At 43.5% G+C, this 18,395-nt stretch overlaps 1 protein-coding gene across 5 annotated transcripts in view; it reads left to right on the forward strand.

Annotated features, from left to right (window-relative positions):
* JADE1 (jade family PHD finger 1) overlaps positions 1-18,395 on the forward strand; it is a 75,063-nt gene that overhangs the window by 18,263 nt on the left and 38,405 nt on the right. For all 5 annotated transcript variants that reach the window (XM_011935605.1, XM_011935608.1, XM_011935606.1 and 2 more), the window contains exons 2-3: positions 4,737-4,814; positions 16,306-16,391. In XM_011935605.1, coding sequence (XP_011790995.1) covers positions 4,763-4,814; positions 16,306-16,391 — 138 coding nt within the window. In that variant the 5' untranslated portion in view covers positions 4,737-4,762. The remainder of the gene's footprint in view (positions 1-4,736; positions 4,815-16,305; positions 16,392-18,395) is intronic.

Below are 18,395 nucleotides of genomic sequence, written 5' to 3' on the forward strand. Positions count from 1 at the left end.
GTTCTAAAAGAGGAAGAAAGTTGAACTGAGCAGTACAGAATATAAGTGTTTGGAGTTGGAGTAGTTAGTGACTTTGAGCTGAGCCCCAGAAGAGAGGTGGGATTAGGATAGGTAGGGAGCAAGAAGCAACAGGAGCAGCATTAGCAGAGAATGAGAACTGAAAGAAAGTGGAGTGTTCAGGGAACAGGCCTGGCCCAACCAATGCAAGCTCTGGGTCTTGGGGCTTGCTAGAACAGATGCCTGAGTAAAGCTGTGAGAAGTCAGAAAACTTCATTTTTGGCTGGACAGTTTGGACTTAGACCTATTTGTAATGTGGAGTGGAGGGAGAGATCTGCATATAGTAGTTTGATGAGGTTGCCTCATGGGGTGTAATTAATTTGTTGTAGTATTAATTGGAAGTGCGAAGAAATCATAGTTTGGAGAATAGGTGTTTAAAGCTTTCTTTTTTTTTTTTTTTTCTTTTTTTGAGACGGAGTCTTGCTCTGTCGCCCGGGCTGGAGTGCAGTGGCCGGATCTCAGCTCACTGCAAGCTCCGCCTCTGGGGTTACGCCCATTCTCCTGCCTCAGCCTCCGGAGTAGCTGGGACTACGGGCGCCTGCCACCTCGCCCGGCTAGCTTTTTGTATTTTTTAGTAGAGACGGGGTTTCATCGTGTTAACCAGGATGGTCTCGATCTCCTGACCTCGTGATCCGCCCGTCTCAGCCTCCCAAAGTGCTGGGATTACAGGCTTGAGCCACCGCGCCCGGCCAAAGCTTTCTATGTACAAGTAGTTGAAGGACAAACCCACAGGGCATACAGGGACTTCGAAGAGTCATAATGTTATGAATCAGTAAACCTTGGCAATTGGCTATAAGGTGAGAATGGATGTGTATGAAGATGCTACCCAGAGTAATATGCTCTGTTACACATGTGTTGGTAAGTACGGTGCTCTGCCCCAAACATGCTCCTTTTTCTGACTACCTCCTCTTTGTTCTTCAGGACTCAGCTCAGTCTTATCAGCCTTCTCTGACTTTTATCCACCTCCTTTATTCCTGTAGAACTCTGTGTTTACCACTGTCAGGCACAAGCAATACTGAATTTCTGTTGCTTACCTGTCTCCTCAACTAGGCCAGAAGCTCTATGAGGTCAGGGATAGTAATTTTCATCCAGCACCTCCTAACATGTGAGATACTCAAATGTTTGTCGGCTGCATTGTGTGCTATCATATCTTCTTGCTACTTTGGGGTGTTGTGAATAGCCATTTTAATTGGTTATTACTTACCTTACTACCATCTAGATAGTAATTAGCCATTGCCCTAAGAATCAGCAAAGGTGATGATGCAGATGCTGGCTTTTATTGGGGCAGGTGTTTGCAGCATACAACCACTGTATTGTATAGCTTAAAGATAGTAACATGTATTTTGATTTTCTGATACAGTAAGTAATCCTGGGTGAGATAAATCAGCTTGATGTCAAGGTTTAAGTACTTTAGAGCCACAGAGGAGGAAATTCTGCCGAGCACTAACCCCCATTACTGTGCCAAGTTCCCTGGAGAAGCAAATACAGCACTCTCAAACCCTCATTACTCAAGATCTTCAGGGTGGATGAAAATGGATTTCATTAGAAAGAAAATACTATTTTTACTCTTCTTTTACTTGAATAATTTTCCTTAAGAGAATATTTATGTGTGTTTAGGTGCATCATTGTATTTTGGCCAATGCTCGCATTCTTTATTTAGTGACTGTTGAAGTGCTTCCTCAGGGAGTTGTGTTTGAAAGCTGGAAAGTAAGTATTTTGATTCAAAAAGATTTTTAAAACTACTCTATTAGGTAAATCTAATTTTTTATTTTTTTTGTAGAGATAGGGGTCTCCCTATGTTGCCCAGTCTGGTCCTAGGTTCAAGTAGTCCTCCTGCCCTGGTGTCCCAAAGTGGTAGGATTACAGGTGTGAGCCACCACGACCAGCCTAGTACCATTTTTTTTTAGCACTCTTTTGTAATGTTGGCTTTGGGGAGCTGAAGCTGTTAGGAGTAAGTGGTCCTCTGCTTTTCCCTTGTCCCTTTTACCTCTTGCTGGATCCTGAGGGGACCCGGGGTGCATTCTCTAGAAGGTTGGAGAGCTTAGCTGTCTGCAGATGGTGTTTTTGGCACACACCCAGGGCAGAGAAAACAGTGGAATAGGGAGTGGACCACACGTGTTTCTTGGTTATGGAACCTGAGGGCTGGAGTGGGCTTGCCCCAGGCCAAATTGCAGATTGCCTGGCTGTGGGTGAGTGGGGCTCTTGGAAAAGGGATGGAGTGGGTTTTAGGACTTGACTATGCCTACAGCATGAAACCCCAGCTTCCAAAGCATGTCCATAATACAGCTCATGACCCGTATTGATCAGGACTCATGTTCAGGCTTTCTCTTGGTACATCGTTTTAATGGCTTTTGAAGAATCAGTTGATAAACAAAAAAACCCACAGACTTTTAACTGGGTGCGTTTCTCAGGAAGGAAATATAAAAAATTGCAGTTATAGATTAGGGACCTAAATATTTGAGTGAATTGTGTAGATCCACTTTTTAAGTGTAGTATAGGAAAAACTTTTCATCTACTTTTTTAGGTTCAGTTTATGCGAGTCTGAATTAAATGACAAAAGACATTACAGGAGAAAAGGCAAGCAAACTTCATGATGTTGATATTTTTATGTGCCACGTAGGGGTAAAGGGAAGGAGACTTCACCGAAGAGAAAAAACTCAAGAAGAGTTAGACCTGAAGGCTTATATACAATTTTAACAAAGGATGGTAAATTGTGAAATGACCTGTCAAAGGAAAAGGGAGTTTAGGGTTTTTTGACTGTTCATTTATAGGCCCTTTTAGAGTGGAGTTTTGATTTTTTAAAATTGCTTTCTTGTTCAATCACACTGGTTCTCTACATTTTTCTTTCTTTTTTTTTTTTTTTTTGAGACGGAATCTCACTCTCTCCCATAGGCTGGAGTGCAGTGGTGTGACCTCCACTCATTGCAACCTCTGCCTCCTGGGTTTAAGCGATTCTCTTGCTTCAGCCTCCTGAGTAGCTGGGATTACAGATGCGCGCCACCACGCACGGCTAATTTTTGTATTTTTAGTAGAGACAGGGTTTCACCATGTTCGTCAGGCTGGTCTCCAACTCCTGAACTTGTGATCTGCCCGCCTCGGCCTCCCAAAGTGCAGGGATTACAGGTGTGAACCACCGCGCCCGGCCTGGTTTTCCACATTTTTTTCTCCACACCATTCCTATGTGCCACACTTCTGGTGTGGGTGTGTGTGTGTGTGTGTTGAGACAGGGTCTCTGTTGCCCAGGCTGGAGTGCAGTGGTGTGATCTCAGCTCACTGCATCCTCTGCCTCCTGAGTTCAAGTGATTCTCCTGCCTCAGCATCCTGAGTAGCTGGGATTACAGGCACCCGCCATCATACCTGGCTAATTTTTGTATTATTAGTAGAGACGGGGTTTCACAATGTTGGCCAGGCTGGTTTCAAACTCCTGACCTCAAGCGATCCTCCTGCCTTTGCCTCCCAAAGTGCTGGGATTACAGGGGTGAGCCACCACGCCCAGCTTAACACCACATCGCACATATTGTGATTCCCAGTGAGGAGGAGGTTGGCATGTACTTTTCTGAGAGGGTGGATGGGGTAGGTAGGTGATGGACTACCATACTTTTTCTGACTTGAAAAAGCTCCCTTTCCTCTTTCGGATTCATTGAACTGACAGACCAGTGCCCTAAAGATGTCAGGTTGATCAGTAATTTTAATTCGGAAAAGCTTTTTGTATTTGTTTAGAGAGCTGCCCTGTGTGAATGTAACCATGAGATCATCTGTATAAGTTCATTGGCCATTCTGTCTCAGTCCACTGCCTTCTTACCTAAATGCAGCCTTTCTCATACTTGAGGGTAGTGCTAGAATTCTGTTATCATCAGCTACCTGGGAGGAGCTGGCCAGGTGCGCTGGGTCTTTGTACAAACTGACTTCTTATTTTGGCTGGATTTGGTTGTATTTGTCCTGAAGGGAGTTGAGGTGAAGTGGAGGGGAAATAGTATTGGATTTGGAATTAGAAGCTCCATTCCCACAACATGACCTTGGGGAAGTTGCTGCTTAACCTTTCTTGGCTTTAGTTTCTTAATGTGAAAGGGAGGGGTCTGGATCAAAATTGTATAATGTCTGTGGTTCCTTCCTGTTTCATCTGTGGGGCTGGAGATGACTGGAGGAGACATTTGCATTCCCATTACCCCATTTGTTTTGTTTCTTTCGGCTTTTAGGGTTATTTTAGTATAATTTGCCCAAGAAGCATAATCATGCCCAGTGCAGTGTAAATATTCACACATCCAGGCACAACCCCACCCCCAACATGTATGCATAAAATATGAATCTGTCTGTAGTGAAGAAGCACACTACAGTGTTCGTTGCTGTGGATTTTTTTCTGCAGTGCTTGCTGCCAGTCAGCTAAATACTCCTGGAGTAGTTATAGTAATAATGTCACAGGAATATAGAAGGAAACCTGGCACCTTTGGGAGACTTACTGATACGTGACTTCTCCACCCTTCCCCCTCCTTTTTTAACCTGGTCTGTTAATGATTGTACCTAATTATGTATCTTTGGTCTTTTTACTGTTTACAATTCAAATGCTACTTAAAGCCTTTTGTTTGCTTTTGTTTGCTGTGAATCCTGGGCTGCCATCTGAAGCACAACTTGATGATTGTGTATTATCATCTTGGGTTAAGTGCTGTCTCATTGCTTTGCAGGCTGCCTGCTGTTTCCCGGGGAGATCATGAAACGAGGTCGCCTTCCCAGCAGCAGTGAGGATTCTGACGACAATGGCAGTAAGTCCTGCTTTGTTGTTCTTGGAGCCTACCAGGGTTTGGGTCAGGGTAAAAACATGATTTTTTAATGTAATGCTTTAAATAGCTGAGGCCCTTTGCATATCAGGCAGGTCAGAGAAAGCCAAAGCCTGGAGAAACATACCTGAGTGTGATACTGCAGGTCTGTAACCAGATCTTGCTGGGTAAGGTTGACTGCAAGCAAGCATTCCTGAGGCTTCCTATTTGTTATCCTGGGAGGAATAATCCAGTTCTAAGGGTCACTGGTGTGTCTGGTTTTCCTAAACATCATTTATGGTACTTCGCAGTTGCGCTTTATGAAAGGGGAACTTAATCAAAGCCAGGTAATCATTAACTGGTTCAACTCAATACAAGGGGAGGTGGAAGACTGCCTAGTGTGATGTGAAAATTATTAAGTACAGGTTCTTAATAGGTCGAAAGTCCTTGCTCTTCACTTGGTTTTAATGTGACTGTATTTAATACTACTACTGTCTGTATCTCAGCTCTCTGGCAACTTCATATTTTCACAGTGCAGCTGAGAACCAGAAGTTAGTTGGCTTCCAGGCAGTCAAAATAAATATCACACAGTGTCTGTGTATTGAGAAGCTAACAGACTACTCAGAGAAGAACTCCCTTCAGATAACAGGGAAATTTTGTACCTAGCACAGTGCCTGAGCTCTAGCCTGTTAGCTTCTGTTTTACATTACAGATTAAACCCAGTACGCCTTGAAAGAATGCTTGTGTGATGGGAAAGGAGCTGGGCCTGCTTTCAAGGAACTCTGCTTTAGACATATGTAAGAACAGCTCTGATGGGAAGGTCATCAGGGCAGTAATAGAGATGTCTTTTTGATGCACTGTGGAAACAGATGCAGATACAGATTCAGAGGAGGGGAGGGCAGGGAATCCTGTAGAGGAGATGAAGGTTGTATGGATCCTTAAGGGTGAAATACTTTTTAGGCAAATAGGGTTATTTTCAGTTTTCTGTGCTCCAGGTTTTCAGCAAATTAAAAGCTGCACATTAGAAAGCAAGGCTTTGCTTTCTAGGTGCCACCCTGTTCAGAAGGGGGGACCAGGAACGTGAAAAACAGAATTCAGAGTGGTATTTCAGTTGGTGTGCTTGGCACAGCCATGGGGCTATTGGGGAGGAGAACTGGCCGTTATGGGAGAGTGTCAGGTGTGAAGGGCTTGCGATGAGGAGCTCTAAGGAATTGAGAGTTTTAGGACTGACTGCTGATGTTGGCAGCAGGAGAGAAGTGAACTAGTTGAGAGGGTGTAGGGGCTCCAGAGGGAAAGACCTTTCCTCTTATTTCAGAGAAAGGTATTGAAGGTCTGTTTCCAAGTGCAGGCAGGTAAAGCCGCCTGTCCAAGCCTTTGGGATTGGGATGCCCCCTTCCGAACTTCTGAGGCGCTTGTCGTTTCATAACCCTCCCTACCTGTTTTCTGATGTTTACAGTTTTAGGCATTTTACTCCTTGAGGCAAAAACATGCTTTGAAATTTCTTCTCTGCCCCTGTGTGGCGCCTATCAAAGTGTCTTCGTGAGTTATAAGTACTCCATAAATGCTGTTTGCTTGAATACATAATTTTGTCCTGCATTAATTAAAAAAAAAAAAAGTCTTGCCTGGCCCGGTGGCCCATGCCTGTAATCCCAGCACTTTGGGAGGCCGAGGCTAGCGGATCACAAGGTCAAGAGATCAAGACCATCCTGGCCAACATGGTGAAACCCCGTCTCTACTAAAAATTAGCTGGGCGTGATGCTGGACACCTGAAGTCCCAGCTGCTCTGGAGGCTGAGGCAGGAGAAGCACTTGAACCCAGGAGGCGGAGGTTGCAGTGAGCCGAGATCGCAGCCCCTGTACTCCAGCCTGGCGACAGAGCGAGACTCCGTCTCAAAAAAATCTTGCTTTTAGAGTCAGAATTAGTCAGAAGACTGCTTGATGAATTACCTCCACATAAAGATAATGCCCAGTAAAAGCTTGAGAGCCCTCTTTACATGTAATTTTTCTCCGTGTTGAGCATCAGGTGTGTGCTCACTCTGTCTGCTCTTGTCACTGCCTCTCTTCCTCCTTGGGAGAGCTGGGTTAGAAAACTTTTCTCCTGGATGTTCTCTCAGATTTAGAGCCTTCTCTTTTCTGGACCAGCATTGTCCCATAGCATGAGAATGTCCTAACATAGTGCAACTGAGGAGCTGAATTTTAAACCTTTGCTAATTTTAATGAATTAAAAAATTTGAAGACACATATGGCTAATGTCTACTGTGTTGCACGGTGTAGTTCTGGACCCTGGCTTAGTTTAGTCCCTCTCAGTTGTCCGGAGGCTCCTAGTAGCCCAGAAGGCCCCATATTAGTCAGCTTAGGATGCTACAGAAAAGTACCACAGCCTGAGTAGTTTAAAGCAACAGAAATTTGTTTTCTTACAGTTCTGGAGACTAGAAGTCCAAGGTGCTGGCAGGTGTGGTGTCTTCTGAGGCCTCTTGTGGTTTGTAGATGGCCTTTTTCTCACTGTGTTCTTACTTGGCCTTTCCTCTGCACAGGCATCCCTGGTGTGCCTTGGTGTGACTAAATTGGATTACGGCCCACCCTAATAGCCTAGCCTCATTTTAACTCAGTCACCCCTTTCAGGGCCCTGTCTCCAAATTATAGTCATATTCTGAGATTGGAGGTTAGGGCTTCAAAGTACGCATTTGGGGATGGGGGTTACAATTCAGCCCATAAAAGCCCTAGAACACCAAATATTTCTTTCTTTCTTTTTTTTTTTAGACAGAGTTTTTGCTCTGTCGCCCAGGATGGAGTGCAGTGGCACGATCTTGGGACACTGCAAGCTCTGCCTCCTAGGTTCATGCCATTCTGCTGCCTCAGCCTCCGAGGGAATGGGACTACAGGTGCCTGCCACCACACCTGGCAACTTTTTTGTATTTTTTAGTAGAGACAGCGTTTCACCATCTTAGCCAGGATGGTCTTGATCTCCTGACCTCGAGATCCGCTTGCCTTGGCCTCCCAAAGTGCTGGGATTACAGGCGTGAGCCACCGTGCCCGGCCAGATATTTCATCTAAAATATATATGTTCTGCCGGGCGCGGTGGCTCAAGCCTGTAATCCCAGCACTTTGGGAGGCCGATATGGGCGGAGCACGAGGTCCTGGCTAACCTGGTGAAACCCCGTCTCTACTAAAAATTACAAAAAAAAGAAAAATTAGCCGGGTGAGGTGGCGGGCGCCTGTAGTCCCAGCTACTCGGGAGGCTGAGGCAGGAGAATGGCCTAAACCCGGGGGGCGGAGCTTGCAGTGAGCTGAGATCCGGTCACTGCACTCCAGCCTGGGCGACAGAGTGAAACTCCGTCTCAAAAAATAAAATAAAATAAAATAAAATAAAATAAAATAAAATAAAATAAAATATATATGTTCAGGACGGATACGGTGGCTCATGACTGTAATCCTGACAGTTAGGGAGGCTGAGCTGGGAGGATTGCTTGAGCCCAGGAATTGGAGACCAGCCTGGGCAACAAAGCAAGAACCCATCTCTGTTAAAAAAAAAAAAAAAAAATTCCACCTAGAATTCTGGTTAGAAATGAAGGAGGAGAAGAGTGTCCACAGTCCCAACCAAAAGTGTGTCTGTCAAGTCACAAGTCTGTACTGGCCTCCGTCAAGAAGCTGGGAGTGGAGAACTAAGGTAAATATAGGTTACCAAAGGGTTAGCCTAGGCTTAAACATGGAAATCTGGTGGTGAAGGAGAGGAATGATAGTTGCTAGTAGAAGGTTGGTCGTCCTTTTGTCATACAGCTGGTTCAATATAAAGTATATGTTGATGCTTTATGGCCATGCTGTCTGTCCACGCTCAATGATTTGATAAGGTGGATGATGGTAGTGGTAAACACAGAGTTCTCATTAAGAACCTCTGGAATGCCAGGCTTATAAAAAGATGCACATGCTCATTTCCATGGAACACACCCCTTTCCATCCCGTCTGAAGGCAGCCGGTTCACAGTGTAGGCCTTTGCCACCAACCCACTCATTTGCATTGGAGTCTTCCTTTTGTATATAACTGGGTGGCCTGTGTCGGGGGGCATGCCTTCTGTGCCTGCATTCAGGTCCACAAAATGAGCCCTACCTGGGTTAACTACCCATACCCTGCCTGCCTTCAGCCGGGCCTGTGCATTTGGAAAGTTCTGCTTACAAGAAGGACAGGGTCTATGCAGTGGCCACACCTCAACCTCTCCAGCCTGCAGGCCTGACAGAATTTTGGCAGCACTTCCCAGCCCAGTGCAGACCATGTCCAAGTGAAGGAGAGGCAGCTGCAGATGTCAGCATGGGGCTGCAGCATCAGCCACAGCCATTGCTGGGACTTGCTGCCCTTGGTCTGGAGCCCTTTGCCTTGTTTTCTGGCCTGTTCCAGAGGAATACTAGTGTGGTATTTACAGTTGGGGATGGACAGGCATTTTCTGTGCCAAGTGCAAGCCCTTATACAACTGCAGTCATAGTTGAAGGCTTTCTCCAGGTGCCCTGGAGGTCCAGCCCTGCAGTTGGATGGAGTAATGTTGGGGTGTTTGCAGGCAACGTCTGAAGTTGCTGGGCTTCTGGGACTGCGTGGCTCAGCCAGTCTCTGAAGTTACACATTGCGCCAGAGTGTGGCCAGGGTAAACAAGTCCTTAATTTTCTGCTTTCCAGCCCAGGATCCTGTCGTTAGGGATTTGGCAAATGTGGGAATGGGGTCTACTAACTACTTTAAGTACAGTTGACCCTTGAACAACTCCCCCCACCCTGCGAATCAGAATTCTTTGTATAACGTTTGGCTCCCAAAAACTTAACTACTAATAGCCTACTGTTGACCGGAAGCCTGACTAATAACATAAATAAATAAACATATTTTATATGTCATATGTATTATATATTGTATTTTTACAATAAGGTTAGCTAGAGAGAATATTAAGAACATCATAAAGAAGAGAAAAAATATATATGTGTGTGTATATATATATAAAATATACTATTCAGTGAGTAAAAGTAGATCATCATAAAAGTCTTCATCCTCGTCTTCATGTTGAGTAGGTAGAAGAGGAGAAGGAGGAAGAGAAGGCATTGGTTTTGCTGTCATAGGGGTGGCAGAAAGAAAATTCTCACGTAAGTGAACTGGGCAGTTAAAACCTGTGTTGTTCAAGAATCAACTATATTTATTTCTAAAACCTAAAGGACATTTCATTTTATCTTCAGTAAACTTGTGGAGGCTAATTAAGACATCAAGTATCCTTGTTTTTATCAGGAATTATATATTGTTGGTTGTCTCAGGCCAATAGTAGCTAGCTCTGATCAACACTGGTTTTTTTTTTTTTTTTTGAGATGGAGTCTCGCTCTGTTGCCCAGGCTGGAGTACAGTGGCGTGATCTCAGTTCACTGCAACCTCCACCTCCCAGGTTCAAGTGATTTTCCTGCATCAGCCTCCTGAGTATGATCAGCATCTTTATATATATGTAGAAAATGGTGTTTTTGTTGGTTTTGGTTGTTTTTAAATTTGGTGTCTCTCAAAAGTCCAAAGGGTGATTGGTCTCGTTCCTTCCTTCACACAGAAGGATAGCAGTGTGCTGATACTGTTAAGATTTTCCTAACATTGTAGAGCAGGGCTTCTTGTTCTTGTCTGACTTCCTTTAAGTTTCAGAGATTCGTTGACTTTCTATGGGAAGAAGGCCTGGAACCAGGCTCCGTGTGGGCCCTCTCTGGTCTCCTTGCTTCTACACCTGGGCTAGGGTGAAGTGCTCTGTCTCCCCACCTATCAGAGCCAGGCTCTGTCCCATCACTTGTGATAAGGAATGGGCAGAAAGGAAGCCAACTGAAATTTAAAATTAGTAATTTTCCCACTGACTTGTACTTGGACCTCAGCAGAAATGGTGGGTGAGTGTCAAATGTTTGTGTGTCAGTCGGTTGAAGGCCTAAGTATATTTAAGTATGTTGAAACATTTATGGGCCAGTTCTTTGAATGTATGTATGACGCCTTTGTTTGTTGGAAGTAGAAGTGAGTTGGGCTGTAGAGCTGGGCTATGTTTGGGCTATGTTGGGGTAAAAAACTATGGTAGGTATAGGGTTAGCTCCTGATCTAAATGACAGTTATATCAGATGCTTGTCCTCTATCATGCAGCTGAAGCAAATAAACAGTAACTGGATTAAATTTATCTAATTTGAGATGAGAGTTAACACAGCCTTGCTTTACTCAATACAAGGCTAGCTTGGCTTTTAAGTAACTCATAGGTACATTTGTCAGGTCTGTGTGCCCTTGATGTGACACCAAACTGCTGAACTCGATACTTGCCAGTTTTAAGCATCTTACTTTGTTAAGCTGGTTTAACACCCCTAAAGACAGATACCAGCATATTATTTAGTGGCCAGAGCAGTGACTGAGACAGGAGGACTGCCTTTTGATCAGTGGCAAGGTTCTTTCATAGTTTGCATTTTGTAGTGCAGCGAACACGAAGACTGCCATTCATTCTAATTTCTGAACCTTTCGTGCATGGCACAACATGAAAAGCTTACCACACACTAGCTACTAAATGTGGAAGGTGTGTGCAATATGTGTTAGATTTACTCTTGAGGTTTTCCTTATTTTAGATCTAGGGCAAGACAACATGGCTATTTTTAATATTTCAAAGGGAAGTGAGTGTTGGAGATGTCGGTATAATAGGACCGGAAAGAACGTTAGGCCCAGGCAGGGTCCATGTTCATGGTGCTATGATCTCTGAGCCTTTTATAACTTTATATTAACCCAAAGGATTCTGTTTTAATGGAAGTTGGGGATATTAAAAACAAGACAAAATGTTTTTCCCCACTCAGTCTCTCCCGTGTTTAACATGAGGTAATGTAACATAGAATTGTTCTTAACTGAACAGTGTATGTCAAGAATTTTAAGTCATTTAAATTTGTCAGTAAAGTGAACTTAACTTTAGGTAATAATTTTACCTTGTGAATGGCAGTAAAATACTTTTAGACATTATTAGCAGATTTTTAGAGTTCCCAACTCCTCTCCTGAAAGCAAAAAAAAAATAAAACAAAATTTTACTTGTCATGTGCTTAAATTAGTTTGTCGTTAAATATCAGCACTCTGGAAACAAACAAAATGCGAACCAAGCCAGCGTAATCTTACGCAGGTTTTAACAATAGCAAGCACACTGTTTTTAATGTTTTGCTGTAGCATAAATCACTGACTCCTGGTCTTTTTAGTATTTAAAATACTCTAATTTCTGGTTTAACCCCACTGTCCTACCCCTAGTATTTTCCAGAAGGTGTTTATAAATTTTGTTTTAATTAAAAGGGAGTGTTAATTATTTTGGTTTTACTAATATTCTGGTAGCTTCCTGACTGCCTGGGAGTGTCTGAGGAGAGCCTGGCTGTAGAGCGGTGTTGGTGTAGCAATGTCAAGACACTCCCTTTGAGTCTCTAGCCTGTGGCCTTCCATGAATGTTTCTGTAGATGTAGGTGCATTCCAAGCAGGAAACAGTGGCTCCACAAATCTATCTTTAAATGTATTATTGCTTTATTTTCCTTGAGCTCAAAAGCGAATCTTCTATTAGGTGAAACAGGAGTAAATTCTTAGTGCCTGCCACCTTGAGTTCATGGCTTACAGTGATGGTTAGAGCATGATTGATTGTCCTCAACAATGACTCTTAAAAAAAATTATCTACTTTTCAGAGAAATATTGAGAATATGCTGTGTGCACAGCACTGACTGATTTAGCTATGCTCTATGTTGTAAATTCTGTTGTCTTATACCATTGGCTCTTGATAGATTAACTTTTTGATGCAATAAGAAAATGAGAAGGAATAGATCACCAGTGCTCCTGGACATGGAAGGCAGAGCAGTTCCCTTGGGTTCACAACCCCCTCTGGTTCATCAGCAAAGTCTAGGTTTTATACAGACCACTTGTGTAAAGTAAAATAGAATTTTTTTCTCCTTACTGTTAATGGATGGTATCTCAGTGATAAATGTTTAATAGCTTTATTGAGAAATAATTGACATACAGTGAGCCTCTGAGCCTCATATATTTAAATTGTGTACTTTGATACGTTTTGACATGTTTACACCCATGAAATCATTGAAATCAAGATAATCCTTCCCTCCCACTTTTCTCTAGTCTTCCACTGATCTACTTTCTGTCACTGTAGATTAGTTTGCATTTCTAGAGTTGTATGTAAATAGAATAATACAGTATGGACTCTTGTTTTTGGTCTGGCTTCTTTCACTCAGGAGAATTACTTCAGCATTCATTCATGTTTGCATGTATCAGTAGCTCATTCGTTTTTATTACTGCTGGGTGATGTTCCACTGTATGGATATATACATATACATATACCAGAGTTTTTTCATTGACAGTCTGTTGGTGGATGTTTAGGTTGTTTCTGATTTTTGGCTTTTCTAAATAAGCTGCTAAGATCATTCCTTATGCCAGTGATAATTTAAATTTAGTTTCTTTATCAGTTTTTCCCTATCTGCAAAGTGCGTTTAATAGGATTAATTTTGCTTTTCCTCCTCCTGTATTGTATCAACACTAGGTAAATTAAGAGAAAAAGGAACAGACTATTTTTGGGTGGACTAGAGTTTCTCTTGGTTATTACTATTGGATACCAAGTATGTAGCATCTTTGTATCTCTGTTTTTAAAAGCAAATGTGGCATAGACAGCAGTTTTCAGGATTTATGAAAGCAGTCCTAGGAAAAGCTTTCAAATGAGTGTCATTATTTGGGTTGTGTTCTATGCCAGCAAAGCTGCAAGCTTCCTGGGAACCTTGGAAACTACTTGGGAGGGATCCTGACAGATCCTCAAGAAGACACAAGAGGGTCAGAAAACCTGAGAGTGAACAAATTTGTTGTTTCTGCTTTAGCTCTGAAAGTATTTGACTCTGGAGACCCTCTTCTCCCAAGTTCATGTTAATTTTTAAAGTATAGCAATGGAGTGATTATCTAAATTTCTGGCTTTGTTCCTTATCATTTATAATCTTTTCCATAGTAATTCAAAGCAGAGGAGGATCATCCCTTTTTGTTCTGCTTTTCTTTCCTTCCCCAAACCTTCTGGGAATTCCATCCAGACACTGCGTGTGCTTTTCCTCCTCTCTTCTTTCAGGCTGTGGGCCAGCTGGAGGATGGCCTCCAGGACAAGAGGGAGAAAGAGAGGCCTCTTTATAGACCCTAGGAGCCACCCAGCCACCTTCGTCTCCAGGTTCCTAACTTGGCATCTGTCTTCGTTTTTTCCAGTAATGACCAAATTTAGAACTTCTGCAGGTTGGGCTCACCCCAGTGTGCCCAGAATATTTCTTTCGGTGTGGGAGTGAAATATTCTTGTTCATTTAGAGTCTAAAGAGGTACACTTAGTATTTATTTAAAGAATAATTTTCTAAAACATTTACTGAAATGCCATGGGGCCACCAGCGGGAGGTCCAGTTCTGCTGATTGTGCTAGCGGAACAGCAGTCAGTCAGTTGACCTAGTAATGAGCCTCAGAACTGGTGCTCAAGGGTAGTGCCAACGTTGTCCCTTTCATGGAAGCGTGGCAATCCCATTTGGTCTTGGTCATTGCAAATCTGATGATAGGCTTATGTGCAGAATCTATTTCTTAAAGTCCCCAAGGTTTTAAGGGTGCTTTGATTCTCTGTTCCTGTCTCTGGAATCTGTAGAGATAAGAGCTTCCTGTCTGAGTGACAAATGATTTCACTGGAAGAATGGCAGCTAACCTTAACCTTTGGCTTTTAGTTTTCTGGAGTTTGTTAATTTCTGGAAAATGGTACAGTATGTATTCAGAATTGGGGTGTTGATTATTAAAAATAGAAGGTGGAGGTGAATTATCAGAAAGTTGGACAAATACTACGTGTGGGTGTTAGGGCTGTTTCAGATCTCTGGCAGCAGTACGGCACCCACAAGTGGAAGGTTTTGCGTTTAAGTTGTCTTTGTAACAAATTAACAGGAGGCAGAGGCAGAGATGGAGAAGAGGGGCTGGAATTATTAGGAAGTTGAATTGACCCAGCCATTGATTGTGTCCTGAGTGAAAGGAGTCCAGGATGACTCTTACATTTCTGATGTCAAGTAGAAATGGTGGTAATTGACATCAAAGTAGGAATGTAAGAGGTAGAACAGGTTTGGGTAAAATGCTGAGCCCAGTTTTTATAATGCTGAGTTGACAGATAGAAGGAATGCCTTAGGGTTGATGTCTTATGTGAAGGTGAAAATGGATCTGGAGCTTGGAAGGGAGGTTAGTCTGGGAATGTAGGTCTGGCAGGTTCCTCTGGGTGTGCTGGGTAAGACTGTGGACATCCCCCTGGGGAGAACATTTGGAGCAAGAAAAGAACAGAGAGTTCAGGAGAAACCCATGTTGATGGGATGCATGGAGAGGAGGAGCCCACAGAGTGGAAAGAGAATTGCCACTGAGGCTGAGGGAGTATTTCAGACAGGATGGAGTTGCTGGTGCTGAGAAGTGTCAGGGCGGAGACGAGCTCAGACTTGGCAGCAGTTGGGAGATCCTGTTAGGGAGCAGTTATGTACCGTGTTATGGGGGAGGCCAGATGATAGGTGTAGACCCCCTTTGTAAGAAAGGCAGAGAACAGAGTCAATTGGCATTTTCATAGGAAAGTGGAGCAAATTTTAGGGGTTATTTGGCAGTTGGCCCCTTAGTCTTCACTAAGTTTGTTTACCTACTATCCTCTCTGCTTACGGCACTATACGACCTACTTCGTCTACCCCATAGGCCTGAGGTTCCCTGTCTAGGGATTGCTAAGTTTTTAATGCCTTGTCGAGTCGAACCTTTTTTTAAAAAAGTGTTTTAGAAAGCTTCCTGAAAACTCAGTAAGATGTTTTTCTTTTCTTTTGTTTTCTTTTTTCTTTTCTTTTCTTTTTTTTTTTTTTTGACGGAGTCTTGCTGTGTCTCCCAGGCTGGAGTGCGGTGATGCAATCTCGGCTCATTGCAGCCTCTGCCTCCTAGGTTCAAGCAATTCTCCTGCCTCGGCTTGCTGAGAAGGTGGGATTACAGGTGCCTGCCACCATACGAAGATAATTTTTGTATTTTTAGTAGAGGTGGGGTTTCTCTAAGTTGGCCAGGCTGGTCTTGAACTCCTGACCTCAGGTGGTCCACCTACCTTGGCCTCCCATAGTGTTGGGATTACAGGCGTGAGCCACCACCCCGGCCTGTTATTTTTTCAGTTTGTATTTAGCAGCATGAGACTTGGAACCTCTTCAGTGCAGGCTTATGGGTGAAGACTACACCTGCATGGTATTCTTAAAGTCCTCTCTCCTTTTGGGTGCGGTCCTTGATATAGCATCCCTGCACAGAAGGAGCACATTAGGCCTACTAATGAGAAATGAGTGTTAAATAATTGATGGAAGTGGAAGAGCTCTGTGAGAGCCAAGAGGGCATCACAGGTGGTCTCATGGTGCAGTGCTGAGGTGAGCCTGGGATGAGTTTGGGTAAGAAAACCCCTGAGAACACTCAGTAACTCCTGCAGTTTTTAATGGTTCTTATTTGGATGTTTGTTTCTTTAGGCCTGTCAACTACTTGGTCCCAGAATTCCCGATCCCAGCATAGGAGAAGTTCCTGCTCCAGACATGAAGATCGCAAGCCTTCGGAGGTACTTCTTGACTGCTTGCCTGACCGTGCATGAATATATGCTGCCACATATACCTAGTTGAGTGGTGTCTATTTGTGCAGTCCTGGGCAGAGTATTCAAATCCTTGTGCCTCAGTTTCCAAATCTGTAAGATGGGTAGAACACAAGTGTCTGCCTCATAGGATTGTTGTGAGGATTAAGTGGGTTAATACACATAGGCTAATACATGCAAAGCATGTGAATAGTTGCTGACACATAAAAAGTGCTCAGTAAATGTTGTTATTATTCATTATATTCTTTTTTCCTTTCCTGTTGTATCATCTCTGGCTCCCAATAACTTTTCCTCTAGCCAGGAGATCAGCGGGTTCAGCTGCTGCTAAGTCACTGCCAGCCTCAAGTTAGTTTTAGCCATGAATTTGTGGCTTATTTGGCAACAACCCAATATAACTGTGGGAGTTTTGTTTTGGGGATTATGCTGAAGGTTTCCCCCTGCTCTTTCTCAATTTCTTTCTCATCTTATGTTTCCTCTGCTCCCTAACTTTTGTTATCTGTGTATCTAAAGTTGCTTTCAGGTGCATTTCTTTCTGTTGGTATTTGTTTAGGGGCCCTTATAAGGCCTGAGGTCTGTTTATTCTAAAGACCTTTGCTAGGCTTTAAATCATTGAAGAAAAAGCATTTTATTTTATCACAGTTTTCAAGTGAGAAGATTCTAGGAAGAGTTTCTTTGGTTGAATGCTTTGCTTTGTGCTGCTTCTCATGGGATGAGTTCATAGACAGCCTTATCCTATAATGGCAATGCAGAGGCAGATATTCCGCAGAGGCAGATATTCCTCAGAGGAACTTTCCAGGCTCTAATAGGGAACATCAGAAGGCTGCCCTGTTGCGGAGTGGAGAAGTTATTTGGTTGTGGAATAGCTTCCTCCATGAGGAAGTAGTTTACATCCTTTAGAATTGTGGAAAACCATCCCAGGAGGCACTTCAGCATGAGATCAGATGTGCTTGGGAAGGTAGCTACTTCCTCCCCTTACTTTATTTCAGGCCTTTTTTCATTTGAACCTTTAATGCTCTCTTCCTTTTCCTTGCCCAGGAGCATCTCTGCTGCTCTTTATTTCTTAATTCCTTGTGCTGTGTCCATAACCCCCCAAATACCTTTCTGATGTTCACACTAAACTCCTGTTACTTCAGCACAGGAATACAAGGGGGACCGAGGAGCTGTGACCTGGTGTGATGGGGGCTGGTGCCCAGTGGTGGAGTTCGAAACCTGCTTCTGGCACTGACACCAAGCATTGAGGAGGGGGCCCAGCAGCACAGGTCGCTGTGCTGGCTTTGTCCCAGCCCCACATTTTGGTCCAGATGTTTTTCTCAACCCCGAGTCCAAACTATATGTAAGGCACTAACATACTCTACCAGAGACTCCAGAGTTGACGTCCATTTGAGGGCGTTTGTTTCCGTTCTTGACCGAGTCTTTGAGCAAAGGAATAGCAGGCTGCCTTTTTTCATTTCACTGCTTCAGTTTGATTTTTCTTTCTTTTTTGGCAAACTCCTTTGTTTTCTATTTATACCACTTAGTTGGAATATGTTTTTACCTGATCAGCTTCTTGAAGATATAGGCCCATCTCTTAGGTTTTAAAGTACTTTTCTTTTGGGGGCCAGGGAGTTGGTGTCCACTGGGCTGGGCACCTGCTTCAGCTGCTCTGTGCTTGAAGGGAAGGATCCTGGTATTACATGTGATTTTTGTGGGAGGTGCATGGCCTAGTTCTTGCTTGTTAATAGGTCTTTAGAAATGAGGAGTGGCATACTGGGGAATAGTCCGTATTGAAAATGGCAGGCAGGAGAAATGGCCTCTTTATTCAGACACTGCCTCAGAGTTTATTATGGTGAAGTTTATTTATTTATTTTATTTTATTTTATTATTATTTTTTTGAGACGGAGTCTCACTCTGTCGCCCGGGCTGGAGTGCAGTGGCCGGATCTCAGCTCACTGCAAGCTCCGCCTCCTGGGTTCACGCCATTCTCCTGCCTCAGCC

Source organism: Colobus angolensis, unplaced genomic scaffold, assembly GCF_000951035.1.
Source record: "Colobus angolensis palliatus isolate OR3802 unplaced genomic scaffold, Cang.pa_1.0 Scaffold145, whole genome shotgun sequence".
NCBI lineage: Eukaryota > Metazoa > Chordata > Mammalia > Primates > Cercopithecidae > Colobus > Colobus angolensis.